At 39.8% G+C, this 24,731-nt stretch overlaps 1 protein-coding gene across 1 annotated transcript in view; it reads left to right on the forward strand.

Annotated features, from left to right (window-relative positions):
• Nucleotides 1-11,660, forward strand: part of HSD11B2 (hydroxysteroid 11-beta dehydrogenase 2) — a 70,515-nt gene extending 58,855 nt beyond the window's left edge. Inside the window, exons 3-5 of the mRNA XM_082269657.1 lie at nucleotides 795-980; nucleotides 3,592-3,729; nucleotides 11,172-11,660. Coding sequence (XP_082125783.1) covers nucleotides 795-980; nucleotides 3,592-3,729; nucleotides 11,172-11,524 — 677 coding nt within the window. The 3' untranslated portion in view covers nucleotides 11,525-11,660. The remainder of the gene's footprint in view (nucleotides 1-794; nucleotides 981-3,591; nucleotides 3,730-11,171) is intronic.
• The last annotated feature ends 13,071 nt before the right edge of the window (nucleotides 11,661-24,731 follow it).

Consider the following 24,731-nt stretch of genomic DNA (forward strand, 5'->3'; position numbering starts at 1 on the left):
CATGAGAGCTTCAAGACAGGTTAGCATCAAGGCACAAAGCAGTTTGAACGAACACATGTGAGTGAGAGCCGGCGATCTAAATAGCCATCCAGTCCGGCGCTCAGTGATGACAGCATCAGTCTTAAAGGTGTATGCGCACCTTACCAAAAGAGAATGGTGGGGCGCATACACTTATGAAAGAGTAATTAGGGTACCCAAAGGTACCAGAACATTACACCTTGTCACTACTGTGCCTTCTAGTGACATAGGGGCCAGGTGGAAAAAACCACATCGAGGGACAAGGAATTCAACACTGGAAGTGTGTCGGGTGAGTTGCACCATATCTCTTGAAGAAAGTGAAGATTCGTGGTGTGGGTGGTGGGAGGAGTAGGTATAACATCTCTTCTTTACAGGGAAATATTTTTCCACTTTTTAAAATTTTGCAATAGGTTCACTTTAGAATGACTCAGAATTACTATTGCTATTGCTCTGCTTACTTGTCGTTGACCTAGAAATTAATGAAGCCAAGTATTCATCATAAGGCCCAGGCAACTAAGCATTTTTAAGATGAAATATATATGTGAAGTAGATTGTAAACCTATTTTTCAGCATTTTTTTCCCCATTAAAAAAAAAATCTGATTGACAAGTCCCAGCATTATTACTTTGTATGGTACTCTTTCAGCATCTATTTATTCCTAAATTGCTACCAACAGAAGACATGAGAAGTGATGGAGCTGGACAATCACTCCTCAAGCTGTTTTGTTCTCTATGGTTGATATGTTTTAACATGCATTTTTTTTACCTTTCGGTTTAGGGCTGTGGGCGCTGGTTAACAATGCTGGATATTGTGTTCACTTTGGAGATGCTGAGCTGTCACTCATGTCCACATACAGAGGCTGCATGGAAGTGAATTTCTTTGGGACCCTGGAGATCACCAAAGCTTTGTTACCCATGTTACGTAGTTCTAAAGGACGAATTGTGACCATTGGTAGCCCAGCTGGTAGGTACCATTCCATCATAATTCCTTTCAGATTAATAAACAGCTCCTAGGAGAGTTCTCATTGGAAAAAGGTATCTCCACTGAAGCTTTATCACCAATCCTTGTTTCCACAACAACCCACAATGTTCAAAATCCAATTGTCACAGGGACAGTAAGTGAGATGAAATCTTCTGAACAGGGGCACAGACAGCAAAACAAACCTTACAGGGGTGTTAATCCTCCCTATGCTATCCAAAAAAACGTAAAAAAAAAAAAAATTTTGGCCTGGAGTTTCACTTAAACAATTGGGCATTTTTTTTGGGTGTTCCTTACCTTCTTTTTAGGGCATTTTAATGTGCACTTCCTCCTTCCTCGCCCCTCCTCAGCCGTGGCTGCCGTCGTCACTTCCTGTTCTGCATTGCTTCATGGGAGCTGTTTGTAATCACTCCCAGGAGGCAATGGGCATTGGGCAGTGACGTGGGTGGCCGGCCTCTCCTCACATCGAGTTATTTCCAAACCGGAAATGACGCATGAGAGGCGGAGTCAATCGCGTCTGGCGCCATCTTTAAGAAGGGTAGCACTGCTATTTTTGCCAATAGTGACGAAATCTCGTGTGATTTCCAGTTCTCAGGGATGTATTGCATTCAGTCCGTGCTCCGCCCCGCCTCCTCTCAGTGACTGAAAGCATTACATCCCGTAGAGCTCGCTGAGAGGAGGCGGGGCGGGGCAGTTTGTCGGATGCATTATCCGACGATAGACAGAGAGCAGAGGGGAAAGAATCTAATGCCAGATTCTGCCTCGCTCTGTACTATCTGCACTATCGCTGTACGGCTGAGTCTTATGTGAGATTCATAGTGACAAATGGCGGGAATATTATCTGATTACAGAACAGTCACATAGCTCGGGGCACATTAAAGGGGAACTCTCACCGCACGGGGACACCGATGTAAAAGAGAGCTCTCATGGGGACACGGATGTAACATATGAATATTAAAGGGGAACTCTGACTGGAACATTAAAGGGGAACTCTGGCTGGAACATTAAAGGGGAACTCTGACTGGAATATTAAAGGGGAACTCTGACTAGAATATTAAAGTGTGTCTCTATGTCTGACTCTTTCTCTCTCTCTGTCTCCTGCACTTGTGTCTTCCGGGAGGCGGGGAAGGGATATAGAGGGTAGCGACTTCCTCCTCAGCCGATGTCTCTATAGCAACCTGTACTATGCCTAAAGCATAGTACTGCCCATGTGCGAGATTGCCTGCTGCATTCTGGGTAGCCAGAATGAACAGCAAGCAGGAAGAAGGTCACTAAGTCTTACACTGTGGCTTTAGATGCCCTTAGTAAAGATGACAACGCACAGGCAGCAATTTTAAAAATAAGATTTTCACTTAACAAATACACTATTCAACTCATAAATATGCAAATGGCGGTTTTGTCAAGCGAGATGTATTAATATTAATGGGCTATTTTTGTTTAAAAAATGATTCTGAGGGTGGAACTCCGCTTTAAGAAATGTGCCTGTTTCAACTTACGTACAAATTCAACTTCAGACAAAAAAAAAAAACTACAGACCCTATCTTGTTTGTAACTTGGGGACTGCCTGGATATGTACATGTTACTCATAAATGAACACTGGAAAGAGATCAATGGTTATTAAGCGTTATAACAGCTATAAAGACTTTAGGTTATAAAGCTAAATTACTCGCCAGTTGGAAAGCCATATATATATATATATATATATATATATATATATATATATATCAGTACAAATCAGACCCACATTTGAACTAACTGTAACACCTACTTTAATAACTTGAAAACCCGCTTATCCTCCATTCAAGGTGTTATCTCAGATGTTTAAAAAACAATTTTATTAGCAACATTGACATTTAAAAGATTTTTTTAAAATAAATATAAAGCAATTAAACACGTTGGTTCGATAAGACTATTTTGACTATCATGACATGGATGCAGAACTCATCACATTTTATGAGCCATTCATGTGGAAAAAGAGTTCTTAAATGTTTTCTCCCAAGTATATAATTAAACCACAGAGTCCATTTTTGTCATCACACCATTTAAAGCTTTTCATTACAGCTGTCACGGTACCCGCTGAGTGAATATTACAAGCTATGAAAATGTTTGTTAAAAGAGCAATCATTGTGTCTGTTCACCAACAGTGTTGTGGTTTCTAGGCTGTGCAGCTGGTCTCATGAATTTGTGGCGAGTGATAAATATATGTGGTTTATTACAAAAAAATAACGAGTACCCATAAATGGCCAGAGATACCCAACATCATTGATAAGCATTACTTGGTTTCATTATGCTCCTATAAGACAAACACTTGTATGAAAGAAGGAGGTATTGTTTTTTTAACTATTTTAGCATGATGGAAAAATATATTGGTTTTAATGATTTTTTTTAACTTAGTGAAGCAGATTTATGGTGTTCATTTGAATCTGCAGTGGGTCTTGTGTATAAAAGGAAAAGAAAGTGTTTTGTCCAGAGCAACCCGCAAAAATGATAGCTAGGATCTGTTTGGATAATCTATGCCAAACCTACTTTTATTTAATCCAATGTTTATACCTTTAGTAACCATTTGTTAAATAAAACATAATCTTCTTTTTGACAGGTGAGCATTCATTCCCGTTCTTGGCTGCGTATGGTTCCTCCAAAGCTGCTCTAAGCCGAGTAATGGACACATTCCGCCATGAGTTGATGCCTTGGGGAGTTAAAGTCAGCGTGATACAGCCAGGATCCTACAAAACTGGTTTGTATCCACTAGGATTTTATAACCTATTCGGTTTCAAATGCCGATACATGCATATACCTTCTTAGATCCAGTCTGGCTGGACAGCATGGCCACTTGCTGACTTTGCATAATTCATAGGTAGAGTAACTGTAAAAGAAGACAGAAACTAAATCATTTTACTTCACTGCAGTACAGCGGATGTTTTATCTAGACTTCTGAAGTGTAAAAATGACTTTCTAAGCCCTGTCTTTGCAATGAACTAAAACTGAGAAAAGCAGGGAAGGTCAACTAGAACTGTACTAAGTAGCATAAAACAAGAGAGAAATGAAAGGGAAAGTATCACATAATAAATAAGTTGTACTGGCACAGCACTATGACATCAGTATACATCAGAGCATCAATAACCTAATACTAAAAACAGATACGTATGTAGCGCCACCCCCGAAGGAGCCGCTTGGTAACTTTGAGTTCCTTGTTCCAGCCCCTCTGACACACCTTCTGCAAGCTCAAGTAATACCACAAATGTAAAATACCCTTCACCTAGCTGTGAGGTATTGCCAGTAGAAAAAAAAAACAACACACATCAGGTTAGATATAACTTGCTTAATCTATTAATGCAGATTAGCATAAATGGCGATTTCAACAAAATTAAACAACAGATCAGGCAAATGCAGACACAGACTGCTAAACAGGGTAAAGGACTATAACCAAGTAGAAAAGGGGAAAGAACAAAAAAAAAAAAAAAAAGAATAGTACACTTCTATATCATTAGCTAAAATAAATGTGTAGCGGAGCTCCAATACCCAGCCTAGGTATCTCCACTGTATAATCCTTGAAGCTGAGGAAGTACTAACATATCCAAGGCAAAATCACCCCAGTAACTGGACGGCACACAGTTCTAGGAGTCAACAACTTTATTAAACATATGAAAATAAGGAGGAATTAGGGGGAGCAATAGGGGGCGTTGGAACTTTAAGTGAGGTCAGTCATGTTAGTGAATATCGAAAACGATATAGAATATCAAAAATATTGGTATATATTATTTAATGAGTATTTCATAGAGGGTACAATAATATAAAAAAGACATACACAGATCAAGAACTGTACATGCAATACATAAATTCATATAAAGGCATTTTCCATAAATTCAATAAATGAATAATATTTGGGTCAGCACATTATATATATATAAACAACATGTAATCAGTCTTCAATTGATCTGGCTTCATATCTTCTAGGCTCTACACGTTTCGTGGCTCACGGCCGCTCATCAGGAGCCGAATAAAATTATGATCTATAAACCAACATTAAAACATACACATATTAATTATATATAGGGAATATGACGTCTTGCTCCAAAGGATAAATGTATACACAAAGTTCAGCTACTTACTAGGGTCAACCAGATTCTAAGATTCTTTTTTATCCTAAACTTTATTAAACAGTCTCACACACAATATATACAGCACAGGGAAGCACCCCCCTCCTGATCGAATTACCACACCAAGTCAGGTGCCTGATTACATTATCATATGCAGATGAAATTGTGTACAGAAATATAATTAACATTTCTAAAGAACAACCAACACAAACAGTATTCAACTTTTCCACCAGTGACTAATAGATGACAGTGATTCAATCAACAATAGGTGAGTAAATCAGCATATTTAACATTGTGTGGAAGACAGGTAGTTGAGTTGATGACATTAGCATCTGCTATGATTCTGACTGTGTGAAGCAGTCTTCCTGTGTTATTGTGAACAAATATTACTGTCCCATCTGAAGAAATCCAAACCATTTTCTCAGTGTCCATTCCACTACACAATGTAGAATAACTCTAAATGCGTTCAGAATGATAGAAGCTATATACTGGTTCTGAGTGCACTGAAATTAATAGACGGGCAGGATACCACCTTAACTGGTCAGCAGATAGAGCTTCAAGGCTGTTACAACTAGGGGCAGTCCTTAGTCCTAAATTTCATTGGAGCTCATTGGCGTGCGTTGCAGCCGTCAGTAAGGCCTGCAGGTAGTATTAGAGCTATGGAGTCATTGTTTTTTTTTTGTTCAATAAGTGTTTTTTTAGATAAAAGAATATAGGCAATGCAAAAAGATGTCATTACAGTATGAACAACATTATGAACCAAATACAGCTCACTAGTTTAGAATGTCGAAATCATCTGTGGCTGTTCAGGACAAATATACTCTAGCATTAGCTTTGGCGTAGATCTGAAAACATCCCTTAGGCATGTTTAATAAAAGGCATAGAGCCTAAGTCCCAAAAGAGGTTGTGGAGGGGAAGAAAAAACAGAAAAAGAAAAAAGTTCAGAAAAGAAAGGGGGGGGGGAGAGGATTTGAAAGCATGCCTCATGGGATTAAATTAGGATAGAGGTAATAGTATTTGTGTTCAAAGATTATCACTTAGGCCGAGACATAATCTCCACGTAAGCATAGGAAAACGTAAAGGCAAACCAACAGGCCCATATCTTTTGCGAAATGGGGGCTTGATCTCTAAATCTCTCTTGATCTCTAAATTCGTATGTAAGATCTTCCATATGGTATATATGGTCTACTGTTTGCAGCCATTGTCATAGAGTAGGGATATTAGTTTGTTTCCAGAATCTAGGTATCAGCGATTTCGCTGCATTTTAAAGATGCGGGGGGATGGATTTCTTGTATTGGCCTACTGGGGTCATTGGTTAAGTGACTCCTAGTGGCTTTAATCCCTAGTGGTAGCAAGTAGTGGCCGCACTCCACCAGTCCCAGTAACACTTTGTTAGATGACCCTCCGATCAGTCTAGATTCCTTAGGGTGACTCTGGCAGGCAGCATGGCAAAGACAGCGTCCCGGCAGTGGCTCTGTCTATCAGAATTTTCCAGGTCCCAGAACTGCTTTCCCACACTGTAGTAGCTTCCAATTATGTGGCCTCCCTCCGTCTCTGGACTCTGGAGATGACACCCCACGACTCGTCCTTTCACCACAATGGCCCCGGTAACTCGCTGCAGACCCAGGAGATCCCCCAAATAGCTGTGGGTTTATGCTGACTCAGGCTCTCTCTTTCTCTGAAAAATCACCCCAGCCAACTCTTCACTTCCTGAAACCCCCCTTTTTTTCTGTGTCCCGGGAGTTTTCTGGATAAACAAGTCAGCATCTCCCCATCTCCACCTTGTAGCGAAAAGGAAAAATTGCATGACAAATAGTCTAATTTCTCAATGACACATGACTGTTACACATAATTGTTATGACAGAGCATCATAACTTCTTCCACATACTGCACTACAAATCAGTATGCCAGAAGCTGGTGGTTCTTTTCCCCTGGGCCCAGCACAGGAGTGGCATCTCTGTTCTTTACTGGCTCCATGAATGACATAAACACACATATTACACAGATACACACACAACGCACATATTCAGTCAGACCTTATGTAAAGTGATGAAAGAAATATGAAGGCTGCCAAAATGAACTACTTCTACAGAATACTGGTTGCCCGTTACCTCTGGATTGAGTCATTGTTGTCACTGACTTGGAACAAGCATCAGATTTGAAAGTTGGAGTGACGTCAGGAAGCATGATAACCAGGCAGCAGGCATCTCCAATAGGAAGTCAAAGACAGACTTCATATTTTCTCAGTATAACTTTCCTCTAAGTAAGAACATTATTTTATTTCCAAAATTAGTAAACTGTTAGCTTCATAGATTACTGAATTTTTATTTGAAAACCTGTCTGATCTACATAGGTCTCTGTTCCAACTGTGTGATATAAAGAATTTTTGCATTTTGATAATATAATGCCAAACTATATATCCTACAAATTATTGCAATTGATATTTAACTGCAGAAAAAAAACAAGTCTATTGTATAGTCTCCTGGGGGGGGGGGGGGTCTGATTACTCCTAAATACAGCCTCTCAGCAAGCCGAGGGGAGACTGAGCCAGCCGCTCCCACCCCCTCCCCAGCCCAGTGCTTCAGTGAGCACTGGAGGGGCAGAGCAGAGAGGTGGTCACTGACAGTCACTGCTCTCTAATCAGAGTGGAAGGGAGAACTGAGCGATCAGCAGTGTTTGCTCAGTATTCAGTGCAGAGCTGGGGGTTGGGGTTTGGGGGGGGGGGGGTGGGTGTAGAGATGCAGCATTAGGTCGATGCTGCATCAACCTAGGTGAATATAAATGTTTTTTTTCCCAACTCCATGATCCTTTTTTAATAACCCTTCCTTATTTTGTTTTTCTATAGCTTTGGATAGAATATCTATTTTTTTACACTATGAAGATTACTTGTCACAGCTCTAGAGTTAGTTGCATCCACTCAAACACCGATCTTCCAATTTGTTGGTTGACCAAAGAAACATATGTAATGCAGTGTAATATGACCATCATTTGGAGTTTTTATCTATTTGAGATCCTCGGCAGTTTTGATTCTGCATACAAGAGTCATTACTGTACTTGGATAACCTTAACATCCAAAACAAGCAACTGACAAACTGTCCAGACAACATAATTGGTCTGGTAGAACACAAGGGATCGATGTGATCTAGACATAGAGCAAGGTGAAATGTCCATTTTCCATTTGGCTTTCATTCATTAGACCTGGTTATTAAAAACTGAGTTTGTTCTGACCAATGTTTTTTATCATGAGCAACACAATTGACATTTAATGTGTGTTACTATCCAGCAGACAATTTCCTGTCCTTAAGCTATTTTCTTTTATCAGTAAAACCATCTGATATACCATTTTTTGTCATTTGGCTTTCCCTAGTTATTATTACTGTTCATCTGTTAGTAGTAAGAGCTTATTTTTCTAAAACATTTCTATTTGAATTCAGACATGTATATGAGGGCATCATTTAAGCTTAACAAAATTTCCATAAATTTTTCTACTTATTTTGAAATACTGTAATGTTTGTTGTATTTAAATTTACTCAATTAGATTTCAGTATGAACAAAGCATGTGTATCCAGTAGACTCAACGGGGATTTCAAGAATTTTATGTACAAAGAAAATTTCTGTCACTGTCAATATAAAATAATAAAAGCTATGGCACCAGGAAAATAAAACTATTTATGATGTCTGTCAGCTGGAAAGACAGCTCATCCAAACTGGGGATCCACCAACATTTAGTGCAGGATCCATGTGCTCTGAGCAGACTATGAGGCAAACGTCAAAAGTATGATATCTAAGGCCAAAACTTTTTCTAGTAGAAAAGTGAGGAAAATTCTCTCTAACCAAAATAAGTGTGCCCACTGGAAGACTTTTCGGCCGGGTTCACACTAGTTGTGGAGCGGCTTGCAGCGGGGGGTCCGGTTTGTTCATGTTCACCATTTCAGGGGTGCATCAGGTCTGAATTTTTGCCTGAATTCAGACCTGAAATGGAGCCAAAGACACACATGTCCCTTCTTCAGTGCGCTCCACAGCCGCCTGGGAGGTATGTGAACTGGCAACATTAAGAGACGGCCACACTCTCCTGTCATGCGAATTTGATGCTTGGAAAACCACATCCAATTTGCATAAGTGTGAACCCAGCCTTCCTCTTTACTGTTCCAGTGACTGATGAGCTGTGGTGTAAAGAAATAAATGAAATGTAATTTTGTGTTACAAAAAAAAAAAAAAAGGAAAATTGTGCCTTGTGTTATAAAAACGCAAGGCATTGTCCCCTCAAGTCCTACAGCTTGGACACCAGACTTCACAGGAAAATATCTTGTTTTCCTCTGCAGGTAGTGTAAACAAGTCCTATAACAAAGGTAAGCTTGAAAGCGTTTAAATCATAGTTCACTTTTGCCAAAAAAACTGCCTATGCAGATAAGGGATGTCTGTAGATGGAAACAAACTGTTTTGACTAAAGTTAACTAATGCTCTTGATATAGGTGTAGACCATTTGTGTACCTCATGAAGCCTCACCTGAAAAAGCCCAGGATGTTGCAAGGACTTTGCTTAGAGAGGCTCAGCTATTACTGTTCATCTTCATCATAAGGGTGAGCTCTGTCTCTAATTCAAACCCCCTCACAAGCGCTTTATCTCCCCTGATGCAGTAGCTCTGAGTTTGAGAGCTCATTTCTGTGATGGTGAACATGAACAGTGATAGCTGGGCCTCCCTTGGCAACTTTATAGCGCCATCTGGAGAGCTTCCAGGTAAGATTTCATAGGGGACATAAATGGCCTACACCTACAGCAAGAGCAATATTCAGATTTATTCAAAGCTGCACAGTTTGTTTTTATCTACAGATGCTCCTTATCTGCATAGGCAGTTTTTGGTAAAGGTGAACTAACCCTTTAAACTTGCAAATGAATAAGGGAGAGCTTTTCAAGAGAACGCATTAATTGTAATAATTACTTTGTGTGTGTCTGTATTTTACCTAGGATATAGCTACTGCTTTTTGTTTGCAAATAATTTCAGCGATTATGGTAGCCAGTTAATTTATATGGACCACCCCATGCAGATATACTGCGTCAGGGCGGCTTTCCTGCATGAAATCACGTACGTGCCAAGGGTCTAGGGAGCATGTACGTGCTGCCAGAGACCCGCTCCTGCTGTGGTTTGACACAGTGGGAGCCAATTAGCGGGTCCAGCAAACTGGATATCCGCTGGGACCTGCCGATCATTCGCAGGAGGCGCAGAACAGCAGTTATCCTATGTACAAGGCAGATCACTATGCTGATAGAGCGGAAAATGGGGATCTTGTGTTTCTGCTAAGCAAAAACACAGATCTCTGTCTTTCTCCAGGTAAACCATCCCCTACACAGTTAAAAAGCACTCCCTATGAGCACACTTCACGCTTTGATTGCCCCTGATGTTAACCCCTTCCCTGCCAATGTCATCAGTACAGTGACAGTGCTTTTTTTTTAGCACTGATTGCTGTATTAGTGTCACTGGTCCTCAAAAAAGAGTCAAAAGTGTCAGTTAGGTGTCCAATTGGTCTGCCGCAATGTTGCAGTCCCGCTAAAAATCACTGATCGCTGCCATTACTAGTAAAAAAAATAAATACAAATTCCATAAAAATATCCCAAAAGTTTGTAGACACTATAACTTTTGTGCAAACCAATCAATATACACTTATACCAAAAATATGTAGCAGAATACATATTGGCCTACATTTTTTTGAAGAAATTTTATTTTTTTATTTTTTTTTGGGGTAGGTTTTAGAACAAAGTAAAAATATATTTTTTTTTTTTCAAACTTGTTAGTATTTTTCTGTTTATAGCGCAAAAAAATTAAATAAAAAAAAAGCCAGAGGTGATCAAATTTCACCAAAAAAAAAGGGGCTCTATTTGTGGGGAAAAAAGGACCCACATTGTTTTTGGGTACAGTGGCACACGTCCGCGCAATTGTCAGTTAAAGTGATGCAGTGCCGTATCGCTAAAAATGGCTTGGTCATGAAGGGGTATAAACCTTGCGGGGGTGAAGTGGTTAATGCATTTATTTCAAATCGTTTTACATAAATGTGTGACTACTTTTTTTTTTCTTTGGCACCAGGTGCACATGATGACAAAAGCCATTGGGAGAATCAGCACAAGAAATTGCTCTCCAATTTACCCAATGAACTTCTCCAAGAGTATGGTGAGGAATATATCTGTGAAACCCAAAATCTCTTTCTCGAATACGGGAAGACAGCATCCACTGACTTCAGTCCTGTGATAGACAGCATAACTGATGCCATCTTATCGGAGAACCCTAAAGTGAAATATTATGCTGGCAAGCAGCTATGGATCCTTTATTTTATTGGAATATATTTACCTCATAACCTCAGCGACAGCTTCTTCAAGAGCCTTTTTCTGAAGGGCAAAGTCAGGCCCAGAGCTCTGGGAAAACAGAAGAACAATGAGTAGGACTTATCTCATCAAGCTATGCAGTTCGTATGTTGAACCATGACAAAGTTTTCTTTCTCTGGGAGCCACTTTGGCTGCATTTCAAACAAAGCAAACTAATATTAAAAAAACACTGGCTAGAACCCCAACCAATGGAGATAACATCTGCGTCATATTAAAGTGGAGCTAAATCCTCCTTTCCTTTACAGCTCAAGAGGACATCATCTTAGCCTCTAGTTGTCACGGTGCTGCACATGTGATCAGCTAGGACACCGGCCATTTGAGGGAAGAATACAAGCAACTGTGAGAGTTATCACCAGAGGTGTACTTTGAATATAACTGTTTTGGGAAACAGTTAAAACTATGGGTTTAGTTCTGCTTTACGTTAGATGAACGATCTAATCTGAGCCACCACTTGGGAAACAGCTGTACAATGACATACCCATACAAATGCACTGTCAATTTTCTTTCTATTGTGTAATGGTAAAAGTGCCTTCTAAAAATAAGGAAAATCTTCGTCACTTTAAAGGGACTCATACTGGGAAATTAGAAGCTGCAATTAACCTAGAAAACTCTTACCCAGTTATCTTATATGAATAACGATCCAATACCTATGCTAAGCAGGATACAGGAAAGTTATGCACTTTGCCTTTGACATATCATTTGTTTATCTCCATTGAAGAGATATTCCACTTTTTATTATCAATTGGAAAGGATACAGTCCCTCAGATCCTTAAAACATGCAACCCCAGAGCGCTAGGACCAAGTTGGGTTTCTTTGGCTTAGAAGAAGTCTGACCCAAAACACGCTTTGGAAAATCTATGTTAAATTCCCCATGAATGGGATTTTTTTTTTTTTAATCATTGAAACTCTGATCATAGTTGTCTTTGAAGATCTTTACATATATGCATATCAATTAAAAGCACATCACACAGAGGTTTATTTATGATGCTAAGAGCAATGGTGTATGGTAGATCAATCAGGTTCATTGTTTCATCAGTCTGATTTCATAAAACTACCCACAGGTGAAATCTGATTTGTTATTAATGGTTCATAGGTTATTTAACATGAATTGACAAGACATCATTTAAAGTGTAAGTCCACCCAAAGCTTTTTTTTTTTTATATTAGATTTGTATGGAGTGGGGAAAGGATTAGAACCCATATCAGATTTTACTGCTATCCGGGGGGAGATTTCCCCTCACTTACCAGACAGGAAGGAAAGTAAAGTTTGCTTCAAGGACACAGCTAGAAATAAGTTGTTAGAGGTTCTACCCTTCCCCTACTCTACCAAAAAAAAAAAAAAAAAATTTCGCGTTCTTGTTAGAGATTTTCTCACTGCCTATCTGAAACAGTAATCACCAGGATGGAAAGTTACAGAGTTAGTCTGGTTGAAAAAAGACACAAGTCCATCTAGTTCAACCAATAAAAAGTGAGCAGAAAACTCTCCAACGCAGCCCTGGATAGAAGCAAAATCTGACAGGGCTTCAAATCCTTCCCCACTGCATCCTAAATTAAATTAAGCATACACATTAATAAAATGTTAACACACATTATGGTATTTTAAAAGCAAGTCTAGCTGAACTTAAAAAGCCACCAACAGTTTATTTTGAGTGAAATAATCAGCCATTTAAGGTTTTAAGAGTAAAAGTAAAGCAGGCAGCTGAACCCCTGTTTTTTTACTTACTAAAAAAAAAAAAAATTATTGTCTGTGTATACTATGATTTAGTTTGACTTTGTTAATGGGAACTTGATTTATATTGCTTTTTGGGCTACCCCTGCTAACCTGATATCCAGTAACAAAGTAAGGCTGGGTTTCCTCCTAATTCCGCCCCGGCTCACAGCAGTCGTCTGCTGCGTCCCTGTTACCATTTTAGGGACAAATCAGGCCCAAATTTTTGACTTTACAATCACTTTAAAAATAATCCTTATCATTCAGATTTCTTTACCAAGATAGATTTCCTAGCATTGACTTTCATTGCAGCTCTTTGCATTTGGTCACAAAACATCTCAGAGCCCCAAAGTTGATGTTGGAAGTCTTTCCTCTCCCAGGCTGTGTGATTGTAGGTCTGAACTAGTGATCGAACGATATCGTTTTTTTTATTGCCGAAACCGATATTTTGGTCATCGCATATCGGTATCGGCCGATATTTTCGTACATTAAAAATTTTTATTTTTTTTACAGGTACTCTTGTACCCCAAAACCCCTCCTCTGCACTTTAAAGCATTCAAAATGCCAAGTTTGGCTGTTTTGAATGCTGTCATTTTTTTGAATTTGGCGCCGAGTACCCGGAAGTGACGTCATGACATCACTTCCGGGTTTTTACACGGAGACCCGATTAGAGCCAAATGCGGCTTTGATCGAGTTTTCTCTTTGGTAGCCGTGCAGGATGGTTTCCGGGGTCTCCCGGTGGGACGGGAGACCCAGTCGAGCCACGGAAGGCGGCGGGAGGGGGGGCGTCCCCTCCCGCTCCTTGTAATGACAGCCGAACGGCTTCTCAGCCGCATTGGTTGTCATTACTAGACAGCCGACCATCGGTACCGGGGGATGCCTCTAGCTGCAGGCATCACTCCGGTAAATGCACTTTCCCGAAATATCGGCAAAATATCGGTAACCTCAGGGGCCGATTCCGATATATTGGGAAAAGTACAGATCGGCCCTCGATATATCGGCTTTGCCGATAATGGGTCGATCTCTAGTCTGAACAGGGAGCAGATGGGTATAAAACATCCAGTAACTATCAATGACTGTAGGTCTTGCTCTGATTAAAGACTGATTGGGAGAGTATCTCCACTCTCCACCTGCTCAACATATACAATCCCTTGTAAAAAGCTGAATTGCCTATCCATATATGTGTTATATGCCTGGATGTGAAGGGTGGCGGATTAATGCAAATCATAAAATGAACTAAATTACAAATCTCTTTGCAGGTAAAACAGTGAAAATGTATGCATGTTGTTCATATTTGTCCAGCTGCGAGTAAATATTCTTGATATTCTTCAAGTAAAAAATGACATTCATACTTGCTATGGGGCAATGGTACCTTTAAAAAGAAAGGTTCTGATCTCTGTATAAAACCTTACATAGCAATGGAGCCAATAAAGAGATCTTTGCACCTGAATAGGTTCCTAAAAGCAATCTACAGTACTGTAGGTCTCCATCTACCCTGAAAGAAAAAGTTCTTCAGGTCTCTAATGGGATTTTCACTAATGAATACGGGGACATAAATCTAGTACTACTAAGCTAGACTTGTATACTTTTGCATATTGTAAATGGAAAACAGCTTGATACCTAAGAGGTTTTAGACTGTCCTGATTTCTACTGTAGAGTATCTTCATATACACCATGTGTATTTGGTGTTTTCTTAGTTATGACTTATTACACATTGCCTTGAGACAGACAGAGCACATTTGACCATTTCCAATATAAACCAATATTTGTCCACGTATAAAATCAATCGTGTTATGAAATTCCTATCAATAATTTTTGTTTTTAACCTCAAAATCAAGACTGCTGCATCAAATATCTAGCTAAATATGAATTTTAGAATAATACTTGTATGAAATGTATGATGATTTAGTTATGTTACAATTATTGCGCTTTAAAAAAAAAAAAAATTATTTTTCTAAGGCATAAAAAGTGCTTTCTCCTTTCAAATTCTTGTTCAGTTTTTAGAAAATAAAAAGTTTTTATTTTTACATAAAACCACATTAAACCTTGTGATAAAAACGTATAAAATATGAAGTGTCTGTGTGTTTAATTTCATGATTCCAACAACCAAAACGGACTGGCTATGAGTAGAACTGATGTTTTAAGCGTGATCAACTGGATTCATTGGTAGGATAGAGATGACTAATTTGATCCACTGATTTTAAAATGTGTCCATTGCAAATCTGAGACAATCTGCTGGGTTTTTCCTTTTTTTTTTTTTTTTTTTTTTAAGTTAGCCCTTATTTAAAAGTGATGAGCCTGAAAAACAAAGAAAACAAGAGAGTGCCATGGTGGTGTTTTGTTGCCAGCGGCACAGGAGATTACTACACCGGGGCTACTTTCTAGGTTGGGCCCAACCAATTCAGCAGGGAAGGCAGGGGGTAGGCGGAAGGTAGAAAGGAGACCAGGCGACACGATCGGCAGGCTGTAGCAATTAAAGAAAAAAAAAAAAACTTTCCCCAGCCAGGTGGACTCTTTCTTCACTTTTTTGGTCACCTCCGTGACTAAGGTCCTTAAGTTTGGCCAGGCGGCCGGCTCTTGGAAGAGTCCTGATGGTTCCAAACTTCTTCCATTTACGGATGATGGAGGCCACTGTGCTCATTAGGACCTTAAATGCTGCAGATTTTTTCTACATCCTTCCCCAAATCTATGCCTCAATACAATCCTGTCTCGGAGGTCTACATTTCTACAATTCCTTGGACTTCATGGCTTGGTGTGTGCTCTTTGTTACCTGTTAACTGTGGGACTATATATATAGACAAGTTTGTGCGTTTCCAAATCATGTCCAATCTATTGAATTTAGCACAGGTGGACTCCAATCCAGCTGTAGAAACATCTCAAGGATGATCAGTGGAAACAGGATGCACCTGAGCTCAATTTTGAGTGTCATGGCAAAGGCTGTGAATACTTATGTACATGTGATTTTTTTTTTTTAATACATTTGCAAAGCTTTTAAACAAATTTCTTTCACATTGTCATTATGGGGTATTGTTTGTAGAATTTTGAGAAATAATGAATTTATTCCATTTTGGAATAAGGCTGTAACATACCAAAATGTGGAAAATATTAAGCGCTATGAATACTTTCTGGATGCACTTTAAGTCACAACAATAGACAAACATAATATTCTTTATCTGATAACACACAAAAAATTCTAATTTCTCATTATTAAACATGCCCATTAAGTATTCACAGTGCTGGAGAAAAAAATTAAGTGAACCCATACACTAATTACCTTCAACAAAAGCTAGTTAGAGTCTGTAGTTAGCATTAGCACACCTGGAGTCTAATTAATGAAATTAGTTTAGAGTTGTGGTTTAGAGCTACTTTGATTAATAAAAGACACCTAAACATTTTAGGATTGCTGTTTGTAAGAAGCATTAGCTGATGTGAACCATGCCTCGCAAAAAAGAGCTCTCTGAAGACATATGATCAAGAGTAGTTGATCTGCATAAGGCCGTAAAGGAATACAAAACAATATTAAAGTGTTTGGGCGTTCATCAGTCTACAGTTATACAAATTGTCTATAAATGGAGACAGTTTAGTACTGTGACTACTCTTCCTAGAAGTGGGGGCCAGCCAAGATGACTCCCAAGGCACAACGTAGAAGCCTCAATAAAGAAGAATCCATGAGTAACAGCTAAAGGCTTGAAGACATCACTGGAACTGGCAAACATTCCTGTTCACAAGTCTACCATACATAAGTCTTTGAACAAGCAGGACGTCCCTGTCAGAACTCCATGGAGGAATCCGCTGCTCTCCAAAAAAAGCACTGCTGCATGCTTGAAGTTTGCCAAAGAACACGTGGGCAAACCACAACACTCAAACCATAATGTTTTGTGGACTGACGAAACAAAAGCTGAATTGTTCTGGAAGAATACTCAGCACTATGGTACAGAAAGGGAACAGCCTACTGTAGGATATTCTGTCAGACATACTGTATATAAAATATATATATATATTTATATATATATATATATATATAATATAGATATTGTATAGGTTGACACATGTGGTTTACCAGACAAGCTGTATTTTAGACCTTAAAAAGAATGAGAGAAGACTCTTTACTCTGTTAATTCTAAGTATATGGTAAATGAACTTAAAGTTTTACTAAGACCTAATTTTTTTAAAAATGAAAACAAAGATGTCTATACTTACCTGCTCTGTGCAATGGTTTTGCACAGAGCAGCCCCGATCCTCTTCTTCTGGGGTCCCCCGCTGGAGCTCCAGGCCCTTCCTCTTCGGTGGGTGCCCCCCCAGAAAGCTGCTTTCCATGGGGGAAAATATGCTAGCTCGCTCCCAAGTCCTGCTGTTGCGTCCATTGACACAGACAACAGGACTCGGGCCCCACCCCCTGCTCCCATGTCACAGCTTTTGATTGAAAGCAGCAGGAGCCAATGGCTAGTGATAATCACTGTCTTCTCAAGGCGGGGATGGCTTCCCCTGCAGGGAGAAGACAATGGCCCGAAAGGAGGGATTCCCGCATTACCACTGTCTGTGTTGATGGGGGAATTGAGCAAATGTATTTCCTGCAACACGTTTGCCCCGTGTATGGCCAGCCTTATGTTTTCCTCTAGCACTGTGAATTTTTAATAGATGTGTTCAATAAAGACACAAGAAATGATAACTGGTTGTGTGATATCAGCTTAAAGTGGAGTTCCGGCCTATTTTGCAACTTTAGTGATTCCTGGAGTGCTCGCTATGCTAATCAACAATTGGGCATTTTAAATTTTTTCAGGGGTCCCTTACCTTATTTTTAGGGCATTTTTGATTGTACTTCCTCCTTCTCCCCCCCCTCTGTGGCCACGGCCACCAACATCACTTCCGCTATTGCATTGCATCCTGGGAGCTGTTTGTCATCACTCCCAGGAGGCTGGAATCAGGAAGAACTCCCAGAACACTCCCTGAAATCAGGAAGAAGGACACAGCAGATTACACTGTGGCTTCAGATGCCCACGTCTAAGATGGCCACCCCCAGACAGCGTTTTTAAAAGTAAGATTTTGACTAAAATCCAATACTGTACACCTTGTAAGTATGAGAATAGCAGTTCTGTAAAGGGCGACGGATTAGTATAATAGGGGTATTTTTAGTTAAAAAAGGTATTTGAGGCCGGAACTCCGCTTTAAGTACATTGTGTTTGTCTATTGTAGTGACTTGATGAAGACAATCAGATTTTATGGCAAATTATTACAGAAAAACAGTTCATTCAAAGAGGTTCAAATACTTTTTCTTTCTACTCCCAAGTTGTCACATGTTGCTTATATAATGCTCAGATCTGTGATTAAATATTGCCCAAGATTGGATGGAAGGTGCTTCCTCGACTTATGTTCTGTCGCTAAAGCACAGATCTGTTAAAAATAATAACACCACAGGGCACCATGGCTCACAGGTTACCTCTGAACACAATTACATATACTTTGGCAGGTAAATCAGTTTGGATTTTTTATTTCAACTTTGTATTTTGTTCCTGGAATCCTGCTTTTAAAAATATGGCTGATTCCACAAGACTGTTTATTGTAATAAATACATTCTTTTTGCCATCAAAGAAGGGGGATCTACCCTCCCTCATACTATCCAACAGAGGGGAACTTGCATAATATGCAACCCAGTATCTACTCCACAGAGTTACTTTGAAAATTATTATATATTTTTTTTTAAGTTGCCTGTACTTTGTAGCCTCGGTTATATATGTTCAATATCTTATATTTCTGTTGGCTGTAATTAGGAATTTTTCACAAACCTATACAAAATCTTTTGTCTTATCATGCATTAGGAACACAGCCATATGCTATTATTACCCAGACTAGAGAGACCCAGCAGAGTATGGCCTAATCAAGACACGTTCTGTCAGAGAATTATGTTGATTTCTTTTAGGGAACGTATTTCCTGAGTAGTTAATCTCTGGTTCTGAGAAAGCGCTTGATGACCAAGTAGCCCCCTCCAACCTTCATTACCAGGGCCTGGAAAACCTCAACTCATAAATCCTTTATTTGCGGAAACAAAGTCTGGTGACCTGTAAATGTATTCTGCTACATTATAACTGCCTTTCTGGAAATGAACAAAACTTTTTCTTTCTAGTTTAAGCTTGTACTTTACCACAGCTGTAAAAATACACATACCCTCTACTGTTCATAAATCTTTCATACACATGGCAAAGCATAGCATATAGTTAAACCTCCATCCATATGTTCAATGAACAGGAAATGAAATAGTTATATATCGGCTTTATATAGCTTCTATAACCTTAAATAAGGATTTGGTCTAAAAACACTTTCATAATTTTATTTGTATTTTATGGGGTTTTTTTTTCACAAAAGACATAGCAGTCAAGGTAGAAATCCTGTCTGAAGGGTTATGGCTTTAATATTGATAGAATATCTTATTCTTTCTTCCTCAGTTATTTTCAACCACAAGTCTGCGGCCAACAGGCAACCCATAGATTAAAAGGGGGTGTAGGCAAAATCACGAAGGTGTTTTTTACATATTAAAAACACACTTAACCCACGCTTATGTACAGTCAGGTCCATAAATATTGGGACATCTACACAATTCTAATCTTTTTGGCTCTATAACCACCACAATGGATTTAAAAAGAAACTAACAAGATGTGCTTTAACTGCAGACTTTCAGCTTTAATTTAAGGGTATTTACATCCAAATCAGTGAACGGTATAGGAATTACAACAGTTTGTATATTTGCCTCCCACTTTTTAAGGGACCAAAAGTAATGGGCTAGATTAACAATCATAAATCAAACATTCACTTTTTAATACTTGGTTGCAAATCCTTTGCAGTCAATTACAGCCTGAAGTCTGAAACGCATAGACATCACCAGATGCTGGGTTTCATCCCTGGTGATGCTCTGCCAGGCCTCTACTGCAATTGTCTTCAGTTCTTGCTTGTTCTTGGGGCATTTTTCCCTTCGGTTTTGTCTTCAGCAAGTGAAATGCATGCTCAATCGAATCAGGTCAGGTGATTGACTTGGCCATTGCCTAACATTCCACTTCTTTCCCTTAAAAAACGCTTTGGTTGCTTTCGCAGTATGCTTTGGGTCATTGTCCATCTGCACTGTGAAGCGCCGTACAGTGAGTTCTGAAGCATTTGGCTGAATATGAGCAGATAATATTACCAAAAACACTTCAGAATTCATCCTGCTGCTTTTGTCAGCAGTCACATCATCAATAAATACAAGAGAACCAGTTCCATTGGCAGCCATACATGCCCACGCCATGACACTGCCACCACCATGCTTCACTGATAAGGTGGTATGCTTTGGATCATGAGCAGTTCCTTTCCTTCTCCATACTCTTCTCTTCCCATCACTCTGGTACAAGTTGATCTTGGTCTCATCTGTCCATAGGATGTTGTTCCAGAACTGTGAAGGTTTTTTCAGATGTTGTTTGGCAAACTCTAATCTGGCCTTCCTGTTTTTGAGGCTCACCAATGGTTTACATCTTGTGGTGAACCCTCTGTATTCACTGTGGTGAAGTCTTCTCTTGATTGTTGACTTTGACACACATACACCTACCTCCTGGAGAGTGTTCTTGATCTGGCCAACTGTTGTGGGAAAGAATTCTTCGGTCCTCCACCACAGTTGTTTTCCGTGGTCTTCCGGGTCTTTTGGTGTTGCTGAACTCACTGGTGCGTTCTTTCTTTTTAAGGATGTTCCAAACAGTTGATTTGGCCACACCTAATGTTTTTGCTCTCTCTCTGATGGGTTTGTTTTGTTTTTTTCAGCCTAATGATGGCTTGCTTCACTGATAGTGACAGCTCTTTGGATCTCATATTGAGAGTTGACAGCAACATATTCCAAATGCAAATAGCATACTTGAAATAAACTCTGGCCCTTTTATCTGCTCCTTGTAAATGGGATGAGGGAATAACACACACCTGGCCATGGAACAGCTGAGCAGCCAATTGTCCCATTACTTTTGGTCCCTTAAAAAGTGGGAGGCACATATACAAACTGTTGTAAATTCCCTCAAATTAAAGCTGAAAGTCTGCAGTTAAAGCACATCTTGTTCATTTAATTCCAAATCCATTGTGGTGGTGTATACAGGCTCAGAGCAGATCATTTGGTGTGGTAAAAATGCCAGAAGGGTTGGGATCATCACTGCCTAGTATTGTTGTACTGAGGTAAAATACTCGCCTGCAGGAGAAATCTGTTATTTGGTTTCTTTGATGAAAAAAAGAGGTCTGGAAGCCCTAAAATACACATTGGCATGAGTCATTGATGCAGATCCCCATAATATATAATGATATACAGTGGCTTGCCATCTACAACAGCCCAAATGGGTCAAGTGTCTGAACACTCTGGGAGGGGGGGGGGGTATTATGCAGTTTGAAAAGCCTGGAGCCTATCTAGCACAACTCAAAATAACCTAATTTATCAAACTAAGATGATAAAACCAGAATTTTGCTTTACAGTACACTGCAACCTAAAATTTAACCATTTGCAACATTCTATAGAAACCAGTATCAGTGTATCAAAGGGTAGAAATATCTCCCTTTCACTTACAGGTCTCCTCCACACCTTGTGAAGCACACCACCGTGAAAAGAGAAACAGAAGACTAAAGCTGGATACACACTATACAATGCTCTTTTTTACTTTAGATTTACCAAAACCATATAATATGAGGTCAAACCTAAACACGTTCAATGTGTATGTACTACATAGTTGAATGTAAATCTAAAGGAAATCAAACAGAGGCTCTTTTTTCGATCACTCTGCCCACTGTGACTGTGTTTTGCTTCTCCTTTCCCATATCTGAGCTTTGCTGTACAATAGTCCGCAAAGGCCGACGCCAAGTAAAATTACAGTCCTTACACTGCTTGCATCTACAACAAATGCATTATTAATGTATAAATGAATACAGAAATACAGAGCTGCAATATTGGTGCATTTTATATCTACACTGGAGCTCAGCTTTAACCACTTCCCGACCACCCGCCGCCTATTTACTGCGGCAGGGTGGCTCTCCTGCGCAAACCGACGTAGGTCTACGTTGGTCATGTACAGGAAGCTAGGGGGCGAGCACGTGCCGCCGCCGGGGCGCTGCAGCCCCCACTCGGCAACGGTGAAGCAGATGCACGGGTCAGGCAGCTCCGATTGCCGCCTGACACCCGCGATCGCTCCCCGCTGAGAGAGGAGGACAGACAGCTGTTGTAAACACAGCCGACCGTTCTTCTCCCTGAAATGATCACAGAGCTCATGTGATCCTTCTATATATGATCACATGTCTCTATGGTCATTTCACAAGCCACGCCCCCCACAGTTAGAATCACTTCCCTAGGCTCACATTTAACCCCATTGATCACCCATAGATCACTCATAGGGTTAACCCCTTCCCTGCCAGTGTCATTGGTACAGTAGTAGTTTCACTGGTACCCCCAAAAGTGTCAAAAATGTCAGTTAGGGGTCCGATCTGTCCGCAGCAATGTCGCAGTCCCGCACAAAAATCGCAGATCGCCGCCATTACTAGTAAAAAAAAAAAAAAAAAATGACATAAATCTTTCTCGTAGTTAGTAGACGCGATAACTTTTGCACAAACCAATTAAAATACGCTTATTGCAATTTTTAACAAAAATATGTAGCAGAAAACAAATTGGCCTAAAATGTTAAAAAATTTAGATTTTTTAAAATTTTTTGTTTTCAGAATGTCATATAGCAGAATGTGAAAAATATTGTTTTTTTTTTTTTCAAAATTGTCCCACTTTTTTTGTTTATAGACAAAAAATAAAAACCGCACAGGTTATCAAATACCATCAAAAGAAAGCTCTATTTGTGGGGAAAAAAAGACCTACATTTTATTTGGGTACAGCGTCGCACAACCGCGCAATTGTCTGTTAAAGTAACGCAGTGCCGAGTCGCAAAATAGGGCCTGGTCATTAAAGGGGCAAATCCTTCCGGTCTTAAAGTGGTTAACAATACTTATAGCCATAGTGTACAAAGTTGGTGTCTCTTCTACCCAAGTACTGCAAAGCATAGTTTTGGTACCGAAGGTATTCACACGTAAATCAGTGCAAATGTAAAACTTAAAAAATAAATAAATAAATAAATCTAAAAAGCTAATTGTATCGTCAGGACCATAGCAGATATACACATCCATTGATTCCAATTTCTATAGAGCCGTTTAATGCTAGTTGGCTCTCAGCCGTGCTTTCTATGGAAGAATGACCAAGAAGTCTGCCTTGGAGTGTTCCAAACATTTATCCAGGGATTTCCTATGGTTTGTGTGCATTTGTGACCTCTGCAGCTGTGATCTCGGACACCCTAATGTGACAAGTTTGCAAACATCTGTGCTAAATCTATCATTGTAGTTATAATTTTTTTTTTTAAAGTAAAAACAGATGCATTCATAAGTTAGGGGTTATTTATATCCACACAGTGCTTCTACCAAACAGCAGAGGGGACATTTATGACTCAAGAAATGTTAATTGTCGCTTAAACTTCTCTTCTGTTTATCCTGGCTGTGTGGCAACAGTGATATGCGCCTCCTCTAAATTGTGGCATTTAGCAATAGTTATTTTATAATTGGATATCTAAAGCTTAAAGTGATTTACATCTAAAGCTTAAAGTGATTGTAAAGGTTCGAATTTATTTGAATAAAAATAACAAACATGTTATACTTACTTGCTCAATGCAAGGATTTTGCACAGAGCACCCCCGATCCTCTTCTTCTGGGGTGCCCCGCCAGCGCTCCTAGCTCCTCCCCTTCATCAGGTGCCCCAACAGAGAGCTGCTTTCCATGGGGTGCACCGGTGCGCTCCCGAGTCCTGCTGCTGCGCTCATTGACACAGACAGTGGGACTCGGACTCCCCGCTCTGGTGTCACTGGATTTGATTGACTGTAGCAGGAGCCAATGGCTTGTGCTGCTATCAATCTATCCAATGAGGACAAGGACAGTGGTGGGAGCCACTGGGCTCGTGCACATCGCTAAAACGCATGGGCTCAGGTAAGAAAAGGTGGGGGGGGGCTCTCGGGGAAGCTGCAGCACAGAAGGTTTTTTACCTTAATGCATATAATGCATTAAGGTGAAAAACCTTGGGGCTTTACAATCCCTTTTTAAGGGTATTTAAATCCAACAAGAATGTAATATTTTGCAGCTTGTTATGCCCCATACACACGTGCAGATTATCTGCAGACTTTTGTCTGCAGACTTACCAAAACCATATAATATGAGGTCAAACCTAAACACTTTCAATTTGTATGCAATCCGGCAGGCCCTTGCACTACATAGAAAAGGTAAGTCTGCAGACAAAAGTCTGCAGATAATCTGCAGGTGTGTATGGGGCATTACTCCCCAGATGTTGTGGTTACATTAGTTTTCCTTCTTCAGGCTTTTCCCCCCATTATTTTCACCTGATGATCCTGCCAGTAACTTTCTTTTTGTCCTACGGTGACAATGATCATTCCCTGTATTTCATTTATGCAGGAGCAGTGTTGTCACTCCAGGCCAGTAAATGTTAGAACTACAGAACACCTCCTACTTTCCTTATCTCCATAACATTGGG

Source organism: Pelophylax lessonae, assembly GCF_965119305.1.
Source record: "Pelophylax lessonae genome assembly, chromosome: 10".
In the NCBI taxonomy this organism is placed as follows: Eukaryota; Metazoa; Chordata; class Amphibia; order Anura; family Ranidae; genus Pelophylax; species Pelophylax lessonae.